The sequence below is a fragment of the Suncus etruscus genome, chromosome 11 (assembly GCF_024139225.1).
Source record: "Suncus etruscus isolate mSunEtr1 chromosome 11, mSunEtr1.pri.cur, whole genome shotgun sequence".
Lineage (NCBI taxonomy): Eukaryota > Metazoa > Chordata > Mammalia > Eulipotyphla > Soricidae > Suncus > Suncus etruscus.
In genome coordinates, this window is record NC_064858.1 from 99253795 (window position 1) to 99276726 (window position 22932).

Genomic DNA, 22932 nt, shown 5'->3' on the forward strand with positions numbered 1-22932 from the left:
TTTAAGTAATGAAAGGACTATATTTTTGTGCCATAAGATGCAAACACACACACCCCCACCGCCCCCCAAAAAAAAAGATGTCTTATGGAGCAAATCCCACCTGGAGCTGAAGCCCGAGTGCAGAGGAGGAGAACATCTAAAAACTATGTTTGTCTTATGGTCAGGTACGTCTTATAGAGCGAAAAATAGAGTGGATACTTTTGTTCTCAGTGCATTGTTTACCTAACTAATGATCTTTCACAGTCAGGAAATAGTGGTAAAAATTTATCCTATGGCTGGAGAGAGAGCACAGTAGATAGGGCACTTGCTTTGCACGCAGCTGACCTGGACTTGATCCCCAGCATATAGTCCCCCAGAGCCTGCCAGAAGATTTCTGAGTGCAGAGCCAGGAGTAATCCCCAAGTGCCGCCCCAAAATAAACAACAACAAAAATTATCTTTTGTGTTCACAAGCATAATACTTCTAAGCATTATGTTTTGTTTAGTAAAAGTACCACAAACTAGTGCTTGTTTGCATAGTTTTAAAATTATGGTATTTTCTTGTTTCAGACATCTACCCACAATTTATAGGGATTATTGTTAGGCATACTTGGGTTTTTAGCAGGGGAATTTTACAGAGAATGAGTTTGGAGAAATTCTAGAGTTTGATGATTTAGCATTGAATTTAGATTAGATGCTATCCATAGTAATGGAATATGTAGATTTATCAGCATATATGTATAAGGAATAGAGCAAAAGAAAGTTTAACTGGTGTTTTGTTTTTTTTTTTTTGACAAAGTACTTGTGATCTCTTACTGAGAAGACAAACATTTGAGGATTATGTCTGTATATCACCCATTGACAGCAATTTCTTAAATTTGTATTCATGGGAAGAAGAAAAGGCCACAGTTTATATACTTAGAAAATAATGATGATCATCAGAAGACCCTATCTCCCAAATAAAAAGGAGCTTGACACTGTAGAGGTAGAAACTTCTTATTTATAGCATAGTCCCAGTTCATGTTTTCAAATGCTTGTTTCAAGTGAATAGACTTCTCATCTACTGCCTTTTTGTTTTTTGGTTCACACCTGGCAGCGCTCAGGGGTTACCCCTGGCTCTATGTTCAGAAATCTCTCCTGGCAGGCTTCGGGGGAGACCATAGGGGATGCTGGGATTCCAACCACAGTCCTGCATGCTAGGCAACGCCTTACCTTCTTGCTATCTCTCTGGCCATCTACTGCCTTTAATTAGGTTTTCTGACACTTTCTTCCTGGGAGAGGTTTCAGTTCAGCTTTGCATAGATAATGTGAAGAAACAGCTCTGTTCCATAGAGACAGATTCAATTACGATGAACTTAAGATCATATTACCAAAAGGAGATGCTACTTTCTAGACTATTCCTAGTGTTACCTGTTGAGTAACAGAAGTTAGCTCAGATCTTTCAGACAAAGGAAGCTAAACCATTTTGAACTCTTCAAAGTCCTTTAAGGTGGCTTGGTTACCAGCAGGAGGTGAGGCATTCTCCCATTAGGGGTCTTCTCAGTGGTTGCTAAACTATAAAGAAAGACGTGTGCCTTCGCAGAAAAAAAAAAGCCTTTTTCTGTGAATCTTGATAAATGACCAGATAGATACTTTTTATTTAGCCTGAGTTTTTGTTTTTTATTGTAAGCCATTTTGGTCCTTCATGGTAGGAAAGTATATTCTGCAAAGGCTTAAGGTCAGGTTCCTGGACTTTTTAAGAGTTCTGTAACAAATAAAAATACCTTATTTGAGGAGCTCATGAGCTTTGGACTAGCTTCTCTAAGAGAGTGAATGAAGCCCAGTCCTTTTTAATAGGGTTACAAAAGACCTTCCTCGAGAGGCCGATCTTGCAAAGAAGTCATCTTTAGAAAGACAGCTTGCCTTTGAGAGAAGAGACCTTAAGTGTAATTTACGGCCCCTTCGCCTGACATTTGTAGTCCCCGTTGGCACAGACCTCCAGATACCCGAGAACAAACCTGTCTGCTCCCAATAGGTCTCTCGAAGCTCTTAGGGTTGGGTCCCTTGATGTTCAACTGGCTCAGAATTTGGGAGGAGGCGGTAGTGGAGACGGCCGGGCAGGTGCCTTTGTCCCCTGGCTTTTCTCGAGTGCAGAGTGCTTGCCTTTACTGGGGGCAGGCTCCGGTGCCTCCTCAGCCCACCTCCCCACACGACGCACACCTTTGGCCACCTTGGGGGCATTCCTGCAGGGGTTGTGGTCGTAAATGACCAGCTTCAGACTCGACAGATGAGCCAGGCTGGGGAAGTGGCGGATGTTGTTCCTGTCCACATCAATCACCTCCAGGAAGGGCATGTGCAGCAGCACAGGGGGGAAGTCGGTCAGCAGGTTGCCCGAGAGCCAAATGGTTCTCAGCTCTCGAAGGCGCCGGAGCTGGCCTGGCAGGAGACGCAGGGCGTTGGAGCCCGCATGCAGGGTCTTAAGGAGACTCAGCTCACAGACCACTTGGGGAAGCTGAGTGAGGCAGTTGGCCTCCAGCCACAGGGTCTGAAGGTTCTGGAGCCTGCTCAGCTCCTCGGGGAGGTCGTAGAGTTTGTTGTTGCCCAGATAGAGGATGCAGAGCTGCTTCAGAGTGCAGACCACCTGGGGCAATGTCTTGAAGTTGTTGAAGTCCAGGGCCAGGATCTGCAGGTTCTGCAGCTGCCCTAGCTCCGGAGGTAAGCTGTGGAGGTGGTTGTCGCTCAAATAGAGCTTGACCAGTTCCTGGAAAGAGCACACATGTGCAGGGAAGTGGCGAAGCTGGTGCCCACTGAGGTCCACCATCTTGTCAAGGGGCATCTCCCGGAGGTCTCCCACCACGTAGCTTTGGCAGCGTTCTGCGGGGATGAAGGCCAGGATAGTCTTGAGGATGTTCCCCATGGAGGCCAGAGGCCTGGCCAGCCCCAGCCCACCGACTCAGGGACGGCCACAGACTGAAGGTGTTGGCCTCGCCTCCCCATTATAACCTGGATTTGCCTGACAAAAGCCAGCCACTTCAACAGAGAACTGCCCCTGGCAGCAACTTGAGTGTTGGGTGACAGGCCCAATAGACAACAGCTTCTAGGATGCCAGGGCTGACTCACGTACTTGATTTAAATCACCTAAGCCCATTCCTTATTATCTACAAAAATTTTCAGCCTGAAAATAGCTTCATGTTTTTTTTTGCCTCCTGGTGATAAAGCATTGCGGTGTTACATCAAAGGGTAAAAGAAGAAAAGTGAATAATGCCCCATAATCATTGCTCAGGGATAAATCAAGGATATTTTATAATATTTAAATGTATGTCCTCTAGACCTTTTGCTTTATGTAGTCAATTTATTAAAAATGTGTCTTAATTTAAGAGCCTTGGCTATTTTTTAAAATCGTAACTCAGACGTGTTGTATTTGCCGATATGCAATTTCCTTATCTGCTTAGTTGTTTTATGGACTGGTGCATCATAAACAATTTGACTCATGATTTATTTAGGAAATACAGTAAGAACTACTGAGTCAAAGATTTGCGTTCTTCTCGCCCCATCACATCTGAACCAAATCTGTTTCCTTCTTTATTCTTATCGGGGAGTAACTTTCTACACTTTAGACTTCTGTCTTTGCCAAAAGATAAGCAGAAAAGATGAAGAAAGCCAGACTCCGAAGCCGAAGTGATGAAGTGGGGTACAGGTGTCGCTTGTACTCACAGCCCATCACACTTTGCTGCGTTCCACTCCTCAGTGTCGAGTTGTTACTTGAAGCAGCTTGAAGCAGCAGTGCAGTCAGGGTGAGGCTTTCCTGGTGCTCTGGACAGGGCATCTAATTCTGGCCCATGGAATGAGGGTAGAAGTGACCCATGTCACCACTAAGTCTGGCTCAGTTTTAAAAAACCTTGGCCCATATTTCCTGGCTGGATATTGGTTGACACTCAGGGTAAATCTGGAGGCCACGAAGAGTGTGGAAATCACATGGAAGCTGGCAGGACTTTGGGCATCCTAGATCCCTGAGAAGAACCAGGATGAGAACAACCTCCTCAGATCTCCACTCATTCCCTACTGCAAGCTGAATTGGGGTCAGTGAGAAAGAAGATTAAAGCCAGGGGAATCAGGCATTGGTTTTTTACGTTATCTTAATAGAAGAGTTGTTAAAATAAGTAGGTAAATCTACATACACACTTGCAAGAGTAACCAGGACAAAAATGGAGGAGGGATAGAAGAATAAATAGTTCTTAGGTGCCCCTGTGGGGGGGAAAAACACATTTTAAGATAAGAATAAACATTTGGGGGGCCGGAGCGGTAACGCTAGGGGTAAGGCATCTGCCTTGCAAGCGCTAGCCTAAGACAGACCGTGGTTTGATCCCCCGGCATCCCATATGGTTGGTCCCCCCAAGCCAGGAACAATTTCTGAGCACATAGCCAGGAGTGACCCCTGAGTGTCAATAAGTGTGGCCCAAAAATCAAAAACAAAACAAAACAAAATAATAAACATTCGGGGGCCAGAGCAGTGGTGCAAACGGTAGGGCATTTGCCTTGCACACACTAACCTAGGATGGACCGCAGTTCAATTTCCCCCACCCTGCATCCCATATGGTCCCCCAAGCCAGGAGCGATTCCTGAGCACACAGCCAGGAGTAACCCCTGAAGCGTCACCGGGTGTGGCCCCCCCCCAAAAAAAAGAAACTTTTTTTTTAGTTTTTGGGTCATATCTGGCAGCGCTTAGGGTTTACGCTCAGAAATCGCTCCTGGCAGACTTGGGGGACCATATGGGATGCTGGGATTCAAACCACCGTCCTTCTGCATGCAAGGCATATGCCTTCCCTCCATGCTATCTCTCCGGCCCCAAGAATAAACATTTGTAAGAAAACTACTCTCATCTGGAGATTTGGGGCGATAGGAATATTGGCTTCCTTTTATACCCTGGTAATGGCTGGATTTTAATGATAAATCTTGATTACTTTAGTTTAAAAACTCAAGCTCAAATGCCAGATAGTTCAGCCTTGCATGCTCCTGACACATGTTGGAACCATGGCATCCCGTCTGCCAGGAGTGGTCACTGAACGAAGAGCCAAAGTAAGCCCTGGGCACTGCCAGATGTGGACCCAAAGTAAAAACAACAACAAGAACAACAACAACAACAAAAACTATTTCAGAACCAGAAGGAGTGTACAGGAGTTAAGGGACTTGACTTTTATGCGACCCGCCCTGGTTTGGTATGTGGCATCAAAATGGTCCCCTGAGCACAGAACAAAAAACCAAATCCCTGAGCAACATCAGGGTTGAACCCCAAACTTCACTCCAAACAAAAAAACATAAATTCAACTGGCCTAAAGCACTGGGCTGATTTGTTGTGGTGTACCCTGAGACAATATGGGGGAGGAAGGAGAACACCGGAGGGCATGGTGGTGTCCTCCATGAAACCTTATTATGAAAACCTTATTATATAAAAACCTTATTCATGAAACCTTATTAACAGTATTGTAAATCATGATGTTTCAAAATTAAAAAGATAAAAATAGATTCTGTCTAATAAAATTAGACAACTTAGTATGCCCACAGCCTGAAGTTGGTCTATGGCAGGATGCTTTATGGGTAGGGTCTCCTCCCTGTTTTTAGGCCAAAGGTTTTTCCTTTCTATTTTCCCCAACATTTTCTCTGCCTATGCAAGAAACTGTTGCCCCCTTTCATTCTCTTCTTTTTTCTTTTTTAATCTTATATATAGGACGTTCTGCCTTTTTCATAGAACGTTGGGACACGAATTACTTTGTTTTACCTCATATTTCTGCATTTTTCTGTACAATTAAAAAGAAAGGGGGTAAAAAAAAAAAGGATGGGGGCTAGGGCCAAGTCTTGGCTAGGGCCAAGACTTGAGCAATGCACCAAGTCTCAGGTGCATTGGTGAAGAAAAAAAAAGAACAGAACTAAATATCCAAGCCAAAGTCAGCAACAATAGAACCAAGAGACCTAAACTTAAAAAATTTAAACCCAAAGGATCTATTACAGGGGGCAAAGGGTGGTGTTATAGATTGCACACTAGGAACATTGGTGAAGGGAGGTTGACAGTAGTGGTGGGATTTCAAGAGAGTACTTTGAAAATAGTTTGTAGGGGCCGGGCGGTGGCGCTGGAGGTAAGGTGCCTGCCTTGCCTGCGCTAGCCTAGGACGGACCGAGGTTCGATCCCCCAGCATCCCATATAGTCCCCCAAGAAGCCAGGAGCAACTTCTGAGCGCATAGCCAGGAGTAACCCCTGAGCGTCACAGGGTGTGGCCCAAAAACCAAAAAAAAAAAAAAGAAAATAGTTTGTAGAATGAAATGTTAGGAAGGGGGCGATAGGGCTGGAGAGATTGCATGGAGGTAAGCGTTTGCCTTTCATGCAGAAGGTCATTGGTTCGAATCCCACGTCCCATATGATCCCCCATGCCTGCCAGGAGCGATTTCTGAGCGTGGAGCCAGGAGTAACCCCTGAGCGCTGCCGGGTGTGACCCAAAATAAAAAAAAAAAAAAGAGAAGGGGGCGATTCTTGGCTCCCACCACCTCCACCTTGCCTGCACTCTGCCAAGCCAGAGCCTGCCAGGAGCAATTTTGAGCATAGAGCCAGAAGCGAACTCTGAGCTCTGTCGGGTGTGACCCAAAACCCAAAACCAAAAAAAAAAAAAAAAAAGAAAGAAAGAAAAAATAAATATAACACACACAGTTTCATGGTTTCACTAAAATTATTTTATTTTCACTAAAATAAAAAAATAAAAAAAAATCTGAAGGGATAGTTCAGTGGGTAAAGCTCTTGCCTTGCACTTGGCCAACTTGGGTTCAAATCGTGGCATCCTGTATGGTTCGTAAGCATCAGCAGGAGTAATTCCTGAATAGAAAGCCAGAAGAGGGGCTGGAGAGATAGCATGGAGGTAAGGCGTTTGCCTTTCATGCAAGAGGTCATCGGTTCGAATCCCAGCGTCCCATATGGTCCCCCGTGCCTGCCAGGAGCAATTTCTGAGCATGGAGCCAGGAGTAACCCCTGAGCACTGCCGGGAGTGACCCAAAAAAACCACCAAAAAAAAAAAAAAAAAAAAAAAAGAAAGCCAGAAGCAACCTCTGAGCATTACTGGGTGTGTGCGACCCCCCCCTCCCCTTCACCCCCCCAGCAGAAAAACAACGAACTCTAGTTCAATTTCTTACTTGTGTGGTAGCTAGTGAGTGTGTGAGCGTTCCAGGCACACATTTTTATTCCCCCACACTGTTTCACTATTAAATTGCTTAGAACAGTCTGAACTATGCAAGAGAGCATTCCCACGAGGGGCCAAATACTCTCCGGACCCACGTCTAGATGAAGGATCTCGGCTCACTTGAGTGATGTCTGGGATATTCTACACATCAAAGGTCAAGGGCTCTTATCTGGAGTCTGTCTGTCCTTGGTTTGCTGATTTGTTCTCTTAGGTCCAGACTCTCAGAGGGACGGCTCTGCCTCTATGTTTAGCACTGGGACCACAAATGATCTTGAAGCCACTGCCTTGGTGGCCTAAAAGTCATGATAATAGTTGCTCTTTATTTGCTAGGAATCTGCTGAAAGTTCAAGTAAGCATATATATATATATATTTGGTTCTGTGCTCATGGGTTACTGCTGGTAGTGCTTGCCAGGGATTGACACAGGGTTGGCTGTGTGCGTGTGCGTGTGTGTGTGTGTGTGTGTGTGTGTGTGTGTGTGTGTGTGTGTGACCGAGGTAAAAGAATGTTTCTGAGAGGAAACATTTACTCATAATAGTTTACATGAGATCAGAGGGTTGGAAGAATCCAGAAAGGAGCTCTTATTCACTCGATAACGTATGGTGGGGCTGGGAGACAAGGGTCGCCCCCCTTCCTGACATTTCATTCTACAAACTTTGCCCAAAATACTCTCTGAAGGAGAAGGCTGCAATCTGTTTAGGACTGCTGCTGTACAGAGACAACTATTCCTAGAAAAGACTGTTTAAAAAAAGCGTTCAGGGCCCGAAGAGATAGCACAGCGACGTTTGCCTTGCAAGCATCCGATCCAGGACCAAAGGTGGTTGGTTCGAATCCTGGTGTTCCATATGGTCCCCCGTGCCTGCCAGGAGCTATTTCTGAGCAGACAGCCAGGAGTAACCCCTGAGCACCGCCGGGTGTGGCCCAAAAACCAAAATAAAATAAAATAAAATAAAAAAAGCGTTCAAAAAAGATTGTTCATGGAGCCGGAGCAGTGGCACAGGCAGTAGGGTGTTTGTCTTGCACACACTAACCTAGGACAGACCGAGGTTTGATCCCTCAGCATCCCATATGGTCCCCCAAGCCAGGAGTGATTTCTGAGCTCATAGCCAGGAGTAATCCCTGAGTGTCACCGGGTGTGGCCCAAAAACCAAAACCAAAACAAACAGAAAGATTGTTCAAAGGCTGACTGGGAAGCAGTTCCCTCTCAGCAGGGCGCCAGGGTGTGTGAACCAAGGAACCTAGGTACAGATGGAGCCGGCCTACAGGAGGTCACTCAGTGACTTTCCAGGCCTTCCTGCTCTCAGAGCAGGTTAGTACTTCTTGCTCCATTGACTGGTTCCCCTGTTGGCTGTGTCGTGAAGGCTGGTAAGGAGCCAGACCAACCTTTGCAGGAGCTATTGTGTTCCTCTGGTCTCTGCTGGTCTCTCACTGGTTCTGTTTCTCCAAGTCTGCCACTGCCCTCCTTGGTCTGCCTCCAAGCAAATGTATTGGATCTCTCGGGTCCTTGCCTCTTGGCCTTTGGTTTTTTTGGGTCACACCCGGCAGTGCTCAGGGTTTACTCCTGGCTCTACGCTCAGAAATCGCTCCCGGCAGGCTCAGGGGACCATATGGGATGCCGGGATTCGAACTACGGTCCTTCTGCATGCAATGCAAATGCCCTGCCTCCATGCCTTCTCTCCGGCTCCTATCTCTTGGCTTTTTCTTGGTTCTAGGCCACGTGGGTGAAAACTGCAGTTTTCCTGGCACCCACCTCTATTTCCTCTTCACCTGCTACTATTTCCAGCCATGATTTATTCCATTGATTATCTCTTGTTTTGGCAAGATTTAGAATTTTTATTTTGGGGCCAGGCTCTGCGGTCAGTGCTCTGGGCTCACTCCTGGCTCTGTGCTCAGGAGTGATTTCTGTTATTGCTCTGGGAATTGCATACAAAGCAAATGTTTTACCCCTAGACTGTCTATCCGGTGATGTAAATTGGTGAGATTTAAAATGACCCACTGGGGACAGAGAGATAATAAAGGGGGGAGGGCACATCCCTGGCATACAGCAGACCTGAGTTTGATCCTCGACACCCCAGATGGTCCCCCTGAACACCACTAGGAATAATGCCAGGAATAGTTCAGAGCCAGGAGTAAGCTCTGAGCACAGCCCAGAACTGTGTGCGCTATGGCCCCCAAATAATTCAAGAAATAAACCAGCCCAGTAGTATTAACTTGTTGGTTGGAGCTTCTCCACTACCAATCATAACGGTATGGTGACAGCTAGACTTGGAAGCCGAAGGTCTGAGTTTCTCCAATTGTGGAGTTGTGAACAAGCTGCTTTTCTCCTTATCATTCTTCTTCTTACCCCTCTTCCTTTTCTTTCTTTTTTTTTTTTTGGGGGGGGGTGGTGGTGGTCACACCCGGCTGCACTCAGGGATTACTCCTGGCTCTGCACTCAGAAATCACTCCTGGCAGCCTTAGGGAATCATATGGGATGCTGGGGATCAAACCTGGGTCCATCCCTGGTCAGCTGCATGCAAGGCAAATAAATGCCTTACCTCCTCTGTGCTATCACTCTGACCCTGAACTATGTTTTAATTATTATATTGTTATTTTGTTTGTTTTTGGGTCATAGTCAGTGGCACTCAGGGTTTACTCCTGGCTCTGTGCTCAGAAATTGCTCCTGGCAGGCTCAGGGATCCATATGGGATGCCAGGGATCAAACCCAGATCCATCAACTTTGGCAACCTGCAAAGCAAATGCCCTACTACTATGCCATCACTCCAACCCCTACATCTCCCCTTTTGTAACTTTTTATTTTTTATTTTTTTAGTTTTTGGATCACACCTGGCAGTGCTCAGGAGTTACTCCTGGCTATGTACTGAGAAATCACTCCTGGCAGGCTCTGGGAACCATCTGGGATGCTGGGATTTGAACCACCATCTGTCTTGGATCAGCTGTGTGCAAGGCAGAAACCCTACCGGTGTTCGATCTCTCTGGCCCCTCTCTTCCTTTTTTGTTTTTGTTTGTTTTTTGGGGGGTCACACCCGGCAGTGCTCAGGAGTTACTCCTGGCAGGCTCAGGGGACCATATGGGATGCCAGGATTTGAACCACCGTCCTTCTGCATGCAAGGTAAACACCTCACCTCCATGCTATCTCTCCACCCCCCCTTTTTTAAAGCTGTTTGTTACCAAAACAAAAACAGAAAACAAAAGAAAGGGGCTGGAGAGATAGCATGGAGGTGGGGGCATTTGCCTTGCCTGCAGAAGGACAATGGTTTGAATCTCGGCATCCCATATGGTCTCCTGAGCCTGCCAAGAGCAATTTCTGAGCATAGAGCCAGGAGTAACCTCTGAGCACTGCCGGGTGTGACCCAAAAATCAAAAAAAAACAAAAGGTCCTGGCTTGGGGGACCATATGGGATGGGCGGGGGGGATCAAACTGCGGTCTGGCCTGTACCACTGCTCCAGCCCCTGGCTCAGTGCTTTGAATGGTGGTCCACACCCCTGCAAAAAATGAGTTCAGCATCAGACAAATGGGGAAAGTAACAATGGTTACCAGATCTCCTTCAGGACAGAGAATAGTTGGCTTTGTTGTGGGAAGTGTGGCCTTGGAAAGAATTATTTTCTCTAAAAATAGGACACTGGAAGGCATAGCTGCATCAGCAGATAGTTCCCAGTGGTTTGGGAGAGGCCAGCTGAGAAAAGCTCTCTGCTTGGGTGCTCCAGATTAAGCACAGATGTTTTTCAGACCAAAAAAAAAAAAAGGCTCTGGGGTAGCCTGCTCTAGCCACACATCAGATGCTTTTCATCAAATAGAACAGAACTGGCTTAATCACCATCAATGATATTCTGGCTTCCAGCCAGCCTTAGCAGAACTAATTGCAAGCATATCCAGCCTAGCCATTGTCTACTCATCTTCTACATGTATTTTTCCCCCTTTATTTATTTATTTTTTTTTTTTTTTTGGTTTTTGGGCCACACCCGTTTGATGCTCAGGGGTTACTCCTGGCTATGTGCTCAGAAATCGCCCCTGGCTTGGGGGGACCATATGGGACGCCGGGGGATCGAACCGCGGTCCTTCCTTGGCTAGCGCTTGCAAGGCAGACACCTTACCTCCAGCGCCACCTACCCGGCCCCCCTTTATTTTTTTTTTAAAAAAAATCACAAGTTGGTTTTTTCCTTTCATGGCAGGGTGGAAAATAGAAGAGGATAGTTGTTAAATGGGTATGCTTTGGAGCTTAACTTTCTGAGAAATCAATGACATAGAAATCAAGACAATAATTGAAAGCGTCAACAAAACCTGGGGCTTAAAATATATATCTATATATGTAGATGTATATTATGGAAAGAGTAAATAAAGGCAAGGGCATGGAGTGATAGTATAGTGGGGAGGGCATTTGCCTTGCACATGGCTGACCCGGTTTTGATATTCAGCATTCCATATGGTTCCCCAAGCCTGCCAGGAGCGATTTCTGAGCATAGAGCCAGGAGTAACCCCTGAGCTCTGCTGGGTGTCCTAAAAACCAAAAAAAAAAAAAAAAAAGGAAAAGAAAACCCAAATAGATATAAAAAGGGAGAAATTACAGCAGACTCCTCAGAAAACAAAAGACTGTAAGAGCAAGTAAGACTATGAACAACTAGGCCATGGAGCAGGATAACCTAGAAAAAAATTGATGGGCTCTTGAAATTAGACAAAAATTAAATCAAGAGGAAGTAGGAAACCTGAACAGACCAATGACAAATAATGAATTTGGAATAATAATTAAAATCTCACATGACTAAAAGTGCTTGTCCAGTTAGTTTGACTAGTGAGTTCTACCCAAATGTTAAAGAAGTCAAACTATCTATACTGCTCAAGATCTTCCAAAATACAGAAGAGATAGAAATCTTTAACAGCTATTTTTTTGGAGGGGAGGGAACTTACCTGGCAATTTCAGGGGTTACTCTTGGCTATTCACTCAGGGATCACTCTTGATGTTGCTTGGGGGACCATATGGGATACCAAAATTGAACCCTGGTTAGCCACATGCAAGGTAACTAGCAATGAAAGAACGCTTCATCCCCAGAGCACCCATGATTTTGATCAGTGCTACATAGAACCTTAAGTTTTCATTTTGTCATCTCAGCTGAACTAAACAAGGAATTGAGCAAGATTACCTGAAATATAGCTAATAGCAAAGACATGGCTAAGGAGGACCCTTCCTGAAGGGCAGCCAACTTGATCCACCTATGATGGCATCATGGGTCTTTGTTTGGAGCCACATGAGGTTATACTTAAGGTTTACTCCTGGCTCTGCTCAGAGATCATTCCCAGAGGTGTTCAGAAGATCACATGTGGGGGCCATAGATTAAACCTGTTTGGGCCACATCCGAAGTAAGAGCCCTACCCACTGTACTATCTCTTAGGCCCTGACTGCAGAGGAATACCCCCCCCCCCCGCAGTGAAGGGGCCTGAAGCAAGGGCAAGGGCAAAAGAAATAGCACAGCAGGTGGGGCATTTTGCGTTGTTTGCAGCTGACTAGGTTCTATCCCCTTGCATCCCATATGGTCCCCCAAGTCTGCCACAGAAATTTCTGAGTGCAGAGATAGGAGTAACCCTTGAGTACAACTGGGTCTGGCCCCCAAACAAATAAAAAAATAAGACAAACATGAGAGAAAAGAATGGGGAAAGGGGGCTACAGCCTCTTGGACTGAGAGTCTTGACTGTTCTTCACGTACAGTATTTATTAGAATCGGTAAACACAACTAGACTACGTGAATCTAATCTGGCTAGCATTTTCTTATCAGTTCATACAAAAATCTTTGAATTGTCTTCTACAAGAGATGGCAGATGAAAGATGGCTCCCACCATTAGGGTTTTCCAGTAATTAGTAATATAAGGTCCCTAAATCACCCTAAATCTGCCCCTCCCCTCAATCTATCATTTTTATAGCTAAGTATTTTATTTCCTGGATGTCTGTATATCCAATACCCGAGTTCCTGGATCTTGACCTCCATCCCCAGTATGGGGGTCACTCATTTATCTCTCTGCATTAGTATTGGATGTTTTCACTTCTGTTGGAATTTTATTACAATTATTATTATTATTATTATTATTATTATTATTATTATTAGTTTTTGGGCCACACCCGGCAGTGCTCAGGGGTTACTCCTGGCTGTCTGCTCAGAAATAGCTCCTGGCAGGCACGGGGGACCATATGGGACACCGGGATTTGAACCAACCACCTTAGGTCCTGTATCAGCTGCTTGCAAGGCAAACGCCGCTGTGCTCTCTCTCCGGGCCCTTATTACAATTATTTTATAAATAATTTTTACTGTGGTAAAATAAACAAAAAACTGAACATTGTGCTTTCTGTGGCTTCTTAGATAGCACATGTATAACAATTCTGTGCAGCTGTCAGAGATGACTGAAGGAATGGCTGCAATGAAAGGTCTGATGGGATGCCAGGTGCTGCACACATCATTGCCTGGGAGAGTTTGTGCCAACAATATTTTAGCTGAATCAGGGAAAAGCTTTATATCTTGTTCGCAGACTATAGGGATCCAAAAGAATCCCTAAAAGTGCTAAGTGACATCAAAAGCAACCTCAGGTAAGTATAAAATATGAACTAGCCATCATAACATTTTTAAAGATAAGTATATTTTTTTTTACTATGTATTTAAAGAGATATTACAACCCTCTGTAATATACGAAAGTTGGTTGCATTTTGGTTTAACAAAAGGAATTGTAAAAAGTTAGAGGGGACATTCAACTGTCCTCAGTTCTCTAGGGGATCACTCTTAGCAGTGCTTAAAGGAATTCACTATATAGGATGCTGAGGACTGAACCAGAGTCAACTAGTGAATGCAAAGCAAACGCCTAAACCTTTTCTCCTTCTCCAGCTATGGACACTTTTTCATATTCCTGTTGAGTATTTGGATCTCTTTTTTCGTTTGCTTGTTTGTTTATTTTTGGGCACACCCAGTGACACTTAGGAGTTACACCTGGCTATGTGCTCAGAAATCACCCCTGGCATGGGGGACCATATGGGATGCTGGAGGATCGAACCGTGGTCTGTCCAAGGTTAGAGTGTGTAAGGCAGAAGAAGCCCTACCGCTTGTGCCACCACTCCCCCCTTTTTTTTGAAGTACCTGGATACCTTCTTAAGGGAAACATATGTTTTTCCCCTTTCCCCATTTTTAACGGGGTTGTTATTTTGTTGAGTTTTATGAGCTTTTTATAGATCTTGGCTATCAGACCTTTGTCAGATGTATGGTAAGAACCATGCTCAGGGGTTACTCTGCATGGTGCTGGGGAACCATGCTGTGATAGGGTTCGACCCTGAGCCTCCAGCATGCAGAACGTGCAGGCAGCCCACTGAGCCATCTCTTGAAACGTGGGGTGAGATTTTCCCCCCCAAGTCTTTCAAGTCATAGCTAAGTGCTTTCATCATGCCTGCAGTGCTAGTGTCCTGTCATTAAGGCACAATGAGCAGCAGAGGGCGCTCGCGGTCCTGCGAGGCCACATTTCCCAGAGACCTGGATTCTTTTTGTTTTTGTTTGTTTTGTTTTGGGGTCACACCTGGCAGAGCTCAGAGGTTACTTAACACTGCCCGGGTCCCAGGAAGAGAGGGGTTAGGGGGCTGTGCAGAAGGTGCTGCCTTGCGGGGTGATGTGCAAGTCTCTTGCCTTGGCTTTTGAGTGTTCTCAAGCGGGTGGGGATGTTGCCCTGGTAGCTTCACCTTTCCTCTGCATTGGAAGGCCCTGTGGAGGGGACAAAGCAGAGGAAAGTGCCAGAATCTGAGGTCTCTGGGGCTGTGGTGGTGTGGTGGGGCTGATCAGGGGTTCACTATTTTCTGTCTTACTGACTTTGGTAGACCATCCCTGAATAGAGGAGTTTCTGAGGGAAGGTGCCACTCAATTCTCTGAGCAGTGACTCCATGATGTTTCTCCCAAACCTCCAGGTGTCAAGCTTGTCTGCACTCTCAATTGTCTATATGCATGGAGTTTAATGCAGCCCAAGAAAAGGTTTCTTTCTTTCTTTCTTTCTTTCTTTCTTTCTTTCTTTCTTTCTTTCTTTCTTTCTTTCTTTCTTTCTTTCTTTCTTTCTTTCTTTCTTTCTTTCTTTCTTTCTTTCTTTCTTTCTTTCTTTCTTTCTTTCTTTCTTTCTTTCTTTCTTTCTTTCTTTCTTTCTTTCTTTCTTTCTTTCTTTCTTTCTTTCTTTCTTTCTCTCTCTCTCTTTCTTTCTCTCTCTCTCTTTCTTTCTTTCTTTCTCTCTTTTTTTCTTTCTCTCTTTCTTTCTTTCTTTCTTTCTTTCTTTCTTTCTTTCTTTCTTTCTTTCTTTCTTTCTTTCTTTCTTTCTTTCTTTCTTTCTCTCTTTCTTCTTCTTCTTCTTCTTCTTCTTCTTCTTCTTCTTCTTCTTCTTCTTCTTCTTCTTCTTCATCACTCCTCATCCTTCAATCACTCCACACATATAATGTACATGGGATGCCGGGCCCTGAACCTGAATGGTTCCATCTGGACAGCTTGCTAGGCAAGTGCCTTTCCGCTGGGCTAGGGCGCTGGCCCCTCTTTCTTATTTTTTAATACTAGAACAAAGCAAGAAAAATAAAAAAGAAGAACCTATGTTTGCAAGAAATAAGCGAAATAAGTGTTATCTATTGAACAAATACTCGGTGAACTTCCGTGCACTGCTAGTCTGTAAACCAATCTCTTGGGGAACACTGAGCAAATACAAAGACAATGTTCTGGTTTTATGGGATTTGGTATAGAAGCTGAATATTTGTATGAGGAAGAACATTAAACAGCTTGGCAAAAAGATACAAACCAAGGGCCAGATCGAGTCCAGTGACACTTACTTGCTCTACACTTGGTCGATGTGCATTCAATTCCAGGCACATAATAGTTCTTTGAAAACCCCTTGGCCTTTCTTCCTCTCCCTTCAGGAATGATCCTCCAGGGCAGAACCTCAGGGCAGAAAGCCCTGAACACCGCTGGTGTGGGTCATACCACATATATAGTGTACACACACACACACACACACACACACACACACACACACACACACACCCAAACCCAAAACAAAACTAGCACAGACCAAAATGCTGGGAGCAACAAGATTGGCTTCTATGTCCCGGTGAGTAAGGTCATTATGAAATGACATTGCCAAGCAGAGAGAACAGGATGACAAGCAAACTCTGGATCATGAGAAGTCAAGAACAAGCTGAGTTTTGGTTTGCAAGTCCTGGTTCTAAGAGTAAGTCAGAGTGACTGACCTTGGCTCAATCCTCAGCACCACATATTGTTCTCCAACTCCAAGTACTGCCAGGGTTGACCTCTGTGCACAGAGATCCAGGAGGAAAGTCTGAACACTACTCACCACTCAATGTGGCCAGACTCCTCCAAATAAGCAAACAACGAAGAGAACCGTATGCATGAGCATGAATTTGTGCATATGTGTATGCATGATTGTTCTTGAGTGTATATGTGTTTTAGTGTATATTCTAATGTGTGTGTGTGTGTGTGTGTGTTTTGGGGCTCCTATAGAAGCAGCATGGCACCTTCTTTGAAGTTGGTCAACCACTATGCTATCACTCCAGCCCCTCTGCTTTATTTTTCATAGAGGTCACTCCTGGTCCTGGTGTGGATGGAGTGGGGATATAACCGATATGACACTCAGGTCCTTGTACACTTGAGGCACATGCTCAACACTTGTGCCATGGTCCCAGATCCTTCCTCAGTCTAATATTCTTCTTCTCTTCCTTTGTTATCCTTGTTATGGTGTCAAGGGTTACACACACACTTCCTTGTGGGGCAAACATATCTGGGTGTTGTGCTCACATTTTAGTTGTGGTGTTTGTTGGTGTTAGTAGATCTCTGGCACGTGGCTGTAATGCATCAAGATCACAGTCTACTGTGGATCCAGGGGTTTCAAGCAGCAGAGATGGGCAGCACCAAACGTATGCGAATGGCACAGGGACTGAACTCATGGCACCACGTAGGTGCTTTTTACCACTGGGTCAACTCCTTAGATCCTAAGTTGCCTATTGTTGACTCCGTTTGGCCTTTGCCTCTGCAAGTGGTTTTTTGTTTTTGCTTTTATGCCATTGGCCTACACATGTGTGTGTGTGTGTGTGTGTGTGTGTGTGTGTGTGTGTGTGTGTGTGTTTGGTCACACCCAGCAGTGCTCAGGGTTACTGCTGGCTCTGTGCTCCTGGCAAGCTGGGGGAACATATGGGATGCCAGAATTTGAACCAAGGTCTGTCCTGTGTTGGCTGTTTGCAAGGCAAATACCTTACCATTGAGCTCTCTCTCCAGCCCTACAATCGGTTTTGCCCTCATTTTGTTGTTGTTGTTTTTTCTCTGCCTTCCTGTTTTCTTTTTGTTTTTGTTTTTTTTTTTTTAAACACCTGGCAACTCATGTGGTGCTGGGGATGGGAAGCAGAAGTCTCCTGCAGGCAAAGCGTATGCTATAATCCTCTCTCCCTCCCAAGCCCTATGAGCTGTATTTATTGTCTGGATTGGTCTGCATGTTTGTGAGGCAGTCACCACAAACACCATGAGATACTGTGGCTCCAGATACTGAGAGCCATAGCAGGAGGGAGACAGTCCTTTCTCACCAGACATTTCTTGGGTCTTAGACCCACAGGCCTTCTCTGCAACCTGAGTCTCTCCTGAAGCATATTCAGAAGAAGCACGACTTGGAAAAATACAAAACCAGTGGCAGCCAGGGAGCAAAACTATGGACACCGGAGCCTGCTTTTTGGTGAGAAAAATAATTGATTTTAATTTTAATTTATTTAATTAATTAGTTAATTAATTTTTTGGTTTTGGGGCCACATCCGGTGATGCTCAGAGGTTACTCCTGGCTCTGCACTCAGACATCACTCCTGGCTTGGGGGACCATATGGGACGCCAGGGGATCGGACCTTGATCCATCCTAGGCTAGTGCCGGCAAGGCAGATGCCTTACAGCTTGCGCTACTGCTCTGGCCCCTTGGTTTTAATTTTAAAACTTCCCTCCCACATTGCATCCCGACATGATATTGTGATGGTGGGAGGGTGCGCAATCCTCTGGGGGTGTTCAAATCATCATTTTGCAGCGGTGGGGGTCACATAGGAGGTTGTAGTATTCGCACTCTTCCCCACAGGGCTCACTGAGATTTGCTCTCCTTTAGTTGTGGGGGTTGTCTTCTAGGGTCACACATGCTGTTTTCTTCAGGACTCACACATAATTGGCTTTAGGGGAGGTCACTAGAAATCACTTGTGATACCAAGAATTGGAGATAGCAGAATAGAAAACAGGGTGCTTAGCTTGTGAAGCACCCTGGAGAGTGAAACTCCTGACCTCATGCTTTTAAGGCAGGTGCTCCAAATCCTTGTGCTATCCCTCTGGATCCCACAGGAGTAGACTTGCTTTTGGTATTTCTTCTAACAGCCTTCTTCCAAATTCTGACCCCATATTGCTTTCCAAAAAAAATTTTTTTTTTAAATTTTTGGGCCACATCTGGTGACACTCAGGGGTTACTCCTAGCTATGCACTCAGAAATCTCTCCTGGCTTGGGGGACCATATGGAACACCGAGGGATCGAACCACTGCCTGTCCTAGGTTAGCATGTGCAAGGTAAATGCCCTACCACCTGCGCTACTGCTCCAGCCCCTGCTTTTCAAAATTTGATTTCTCAAGCAAGGAGCTGATTTGATCTTTTGCTTTGATATTGCTTCCCCCACCAAAGGCTTCACTTTTTCTGGGCTAATTTCTTCTTTCTCCACTTACTGACTTTTTTTTTTTTTTTTTTTTTGTGGTTTTTGGGTCACACCCGGCAGTGCTCAGGGGTTATTCCTGGCTCCAGGCTCAGAAATTGCTCCTGGCAGGCACGGGAGGACCATATATGGGATGCCGGGATTCGAACCGATGACCTCCTGCATGAGAGGCAAACGCCTTACCTCCATGCTATCTCTCCGGCCCCAACTTTTTTTTTAAACTTAATTGATTGATTGATTGAGTTCTGGGCTACACCTAGCACCTAGCTCTGCTCAGGAAGTTACTCCTGGCTCTGCACTTAGAAATCACCCCTGGCAGGCTAGGGACCATATGGGATGCTGGGATTTGAACCGGGTCCCTCCTGGGTTGGCTGCATGCAAGGCAAATGCCCTACTGCTGTGCTATCTCTTCGGACCCCACTTATTGACTTGTCATTCTCCTTAGGGTAGTGAAGCTGGCTTGTAACATCGACCTGTCTTCCACCCTCCTTCTCTGTAAAGTTGCCTCTTATTCAGTGCCTCATGGCATTTGCTCTGGAATGGAGCTGAGTGACTATGAGGCCTGCGGCTAATGGCTGGAAACCCTGGGAGTGTCCTGAACAGACTCTGCTTCTGGCAGGACAAAGCCAGCTGCCAGGGGCGCAGAGGCAGAGGTGGCTGCCTAAACCCTAGCAGAGGCTCGAGTTTCTGTGGCAAGAACCATACAGACATGACGTGCTGTGCCTGAGCTGTCTGCAAGCTGACATCCTCGCCAGGCCTGCTGCCAATGGGGCCCGGTCAGGCAAGGTTGGCTAGTGCTTGGAGTTCCTGTATCTCAAATAGCATGTCCTCAAGCCAGGGACAATACGGAAACTGTACAGTTCACCTCGAGAGACAGGTCAGGAAAGGATACGATTGACATGTCTGCGTGGCATCCTGAGTTTTTGAGTTTAAAGTACTAAGTAGAAGTATAGATTGACCCAAACTTATGTTTTTCTTCTTCCTTCCTTCCTTCCTTCCTTCCTTCCTTCCTTCCTTCCTTCCTTCCTTCCTTCCTTCCTTCCTTCCTTCCTTCCTTCCTTCCTTCCTTCCTTCCTTCCTTCCTTCCTTCCTTCCCTTCCTTCCTTCCTTCCTTCCTTCCTCTTTCCTTCCTTCCTTCCTTCCTTCCTTCCTTCCTTCCTTCCTTCCTTCCTTCCTTCCTTCCTTGTTACCCCCCAATTAAAGAAGGCACGCACCAGACAATGGCTTTTTGTCTTCCTGGGCAGTGCCTTCCTCCCAAAGAATTATTTGCTAAAAGACCCGCTCATTTGACCCTTTGCGTGGATTTTTTTTTTTTTTTTTTGGTTTTTAGGCCACACCCGGCGGTGCTCAGGGGTTACTCCTGGCTGTCTGCTCAGAAATAGCTCCTGGCAGGCACGGGGGACCATATGGGACACCGGGACGCGAACCAAACACCTTTGGTCCTGGATTGGCTGCTTGCAAGGCAAACGCCACTGTGCTATCTCTCTGGGCCCCTTTGCGTGGATTATTGGCGGTAATTCCAACATGACTGTAACATTACATTTTTTCTTTATTTTGGACACTATAGAAATCCAGCCTCAGCTTTCTTACAGACAAAGGAATGTCAGTACCAAAAACCCGCCAAAAGTTCCCTGCTGGCTAGTTCAACCTGGCGCCAGCAGCTTGTTTTTCTGAGTCTAGCTCTATGATGGTAAACAATTATTTCCATCCCCCCATAAATCTATTTTCCGGCAACTACATAAACATCATAAATATCTCTGTCTCTCTCCTCCTGGTTTCTTGAAAAACCTGCTTTTTACTAAACGAAAAACATCTCTAGCTCTTGTTTCGCTGCCCTCCAACAGGGTTCTTTCTCACCTATAGGATAGTCATTTAGATATGTAGATTCTAGGCCTGGTTCCCCATTGTACTGCTCTCCTGCTCTTTGTTCTCCCTGAGGACACCTTGCATACCAGAGTTAGTGCTTATAAATGTCATCAGCTGAAAAGTAAATTTGTCTCTCATCCCTTGGACGACGGTCCCCATACAATGCATTTTTTGTGGTCTCATTTATTTCATTTTCATAGTTCATATTCGTCCGCCTTGTGTACCCATTTATTCCAGTGGAACGCTAACACGTCTGTAGCCCTTCCTTCCTTCCTTCCTTCCTTCCTTCCTTCCTTCCTTCCTTCCTTCCTTCCTTCCTTCCTTCCTTCCTTCCTTCCTTCCTTCCTTCCTTCCTTCCTTCCTTCCTTCCTTCCTTCCTTCCTTCCTTCCTTCCTTCCTTCCTTTTTTTCTTTTTGTTTTTGGGCCACACCCATTTGACGCTCAGGGGTTACTCCTGGCTATGTGCTCAGAAATCACCCCTGGCTTGCGGGGACCATATGGAATGCTGGGGGATCGAACCACGATCTGTCCTACGCTAGTGCTTGCAAGGTAGACACCTTATCTCTAGCGCCACCTTCCCGGCCCCCTTTCTTTCTCTTTCTTTCTTTCTTTCTTTCTTTCTTTCTTTCTTTCTTTCTTTCTTTCTTTCTTTCTTTCTTTCTTTCTTTCTTTCTTTCTTTCTTTCTTTCTTTCTTTCTTTCTTTCTTTCTTTCTTTCTTTCTTTCTTTCTTTCTTTCTTTCTTTCTTTCTTTCTTTCTTTCTTTCTTTCTTTCTTTCTTTCTTCTTTCTCTCTCCCTCTCTCCCTCCCTCCTTCCCTCCCTCCCTCTCTCCCTCCCTCCTTCCCTCCCTCCCTCCCTTCCTCCCTCTCTTCCTTCCTCCCTTCCTCTCTCCCTTCCTCCCTTCCTTCCTCCCTTCCTTCCTTCCTCCCTTCCTTCCTTCCTCCCTTCCTTCCTTCCTTCCTTCCTTCCTTCCTTCCTTCCTTCCTTCCTTCCTTCCTTCCTTCCTTCCTTCCTTCCTTCCTTCCTTCCTTCCTTCCTTCCTTCCTTCCTTCCTTCCTTCCTTCGTCACACCCAGCAGCGCTCAGGGGTTACTCCTGGCTCTACACTTAGAAGTCGCTCCATGGCAGGCTCCATGCCATCTCTCCGGCTCCTTTTTTTTTTTTTTTTTTTTTTTATCTCTTTCTTTTGGTCTCATGGTTATTGTTTGGTTGTTGTATTTGTTGCTGTGGTGCTTTTTTGTAATTGCTGGCTTTGGTCTTTTGTTTGACTTTTGTTTCTTTTTGTGTTTTGTCTATTTGGTTGTTGTTGATTTTTTTTTTGTATTTTCTTTCTTTTCTTTTTTGCCTTTTTTGTTATTATTTTCTTCTTTTTAAATTGATATTTATAACCTCTAGACAAACTCCTCCTGTTTTTTTTTGTTTGTCGGTTTTGTTTTTAATATTTTGTTTTTTTTTTTCTTCTTTTTCCATCTTCTTATTCTCTTTTTTTTCAAACAGAACCACATAACTTGAATGATCTTGTTCTACTTCATAAATTGAGGGGAAAAAATGAATGGTACCAGAATCAAATATTCATATGAACATTGAGTAGAAAAAAAAATCAGACTCAACACCAAACCCAAAGTCAATGACAACAGAATCTATATCCAATCTTCAACAAGCTATACACAGTTGTACTAGCAGTCTGGGGGGCAAAGGAGGGAGGACACTGGGAACAGGGTTGGAGGGAGGACAACAATGGTGGTGGGAATATCCCTGATTCAATGTCACTATGTACTTTAAATATTACTTTGAAAGACTGGTAATTCATATTGATCACAATAAAATTATTTAAAAAATGTGTGAAACTTATTATCTGGTTGATTAGTTGAGACTTTTGGGTAAAATGGTCTTATTCTATGAAAAAATAAAATTTGATCTCCACCTAGTATTGTAAAACATTTTAGCACTGTAAAAAAGGTAAGAGAATATTTTGACATGTGTGGGAAATATTTTTTGGGGGGAACTCTCAAGAGTTGCTCAGAGGAACACGAGTCCCTCCTCATGCTACTTGACTGCATGGCTAGTGGTTCAATGCCAGGATCCCTGGATATGGTGCTTTGGAGCACCACTTAGAACCCCAGTCCAGCAGTACTCAGGGCCCTCTAGAGCTGCACCTGTTGATGCTTG

General features: G+C 45.0%; 1 protein-coding gene across 1 annotated transcript; it reads right to left on the reverse strand.

Annotated features, from left to right (window-relative positions):
* Positions 1-2037: 2037 nt before the first annotated feature.
* LRRC10 (leucine rich repeat containing 10) lies at positions 2038-2874 on the reverse strand. Its single transcript, XM_049783026.1, has one exon. The coding sequence runs from the start codon at positions 2872-2874 to the stop codon at positions 2038-2040; it is 837 nt and encodes a 278-aa protein (XP_049638983.1).
* Between the last annotated feature and the right edge of the window lie 20058 nt (positions 2875-22932).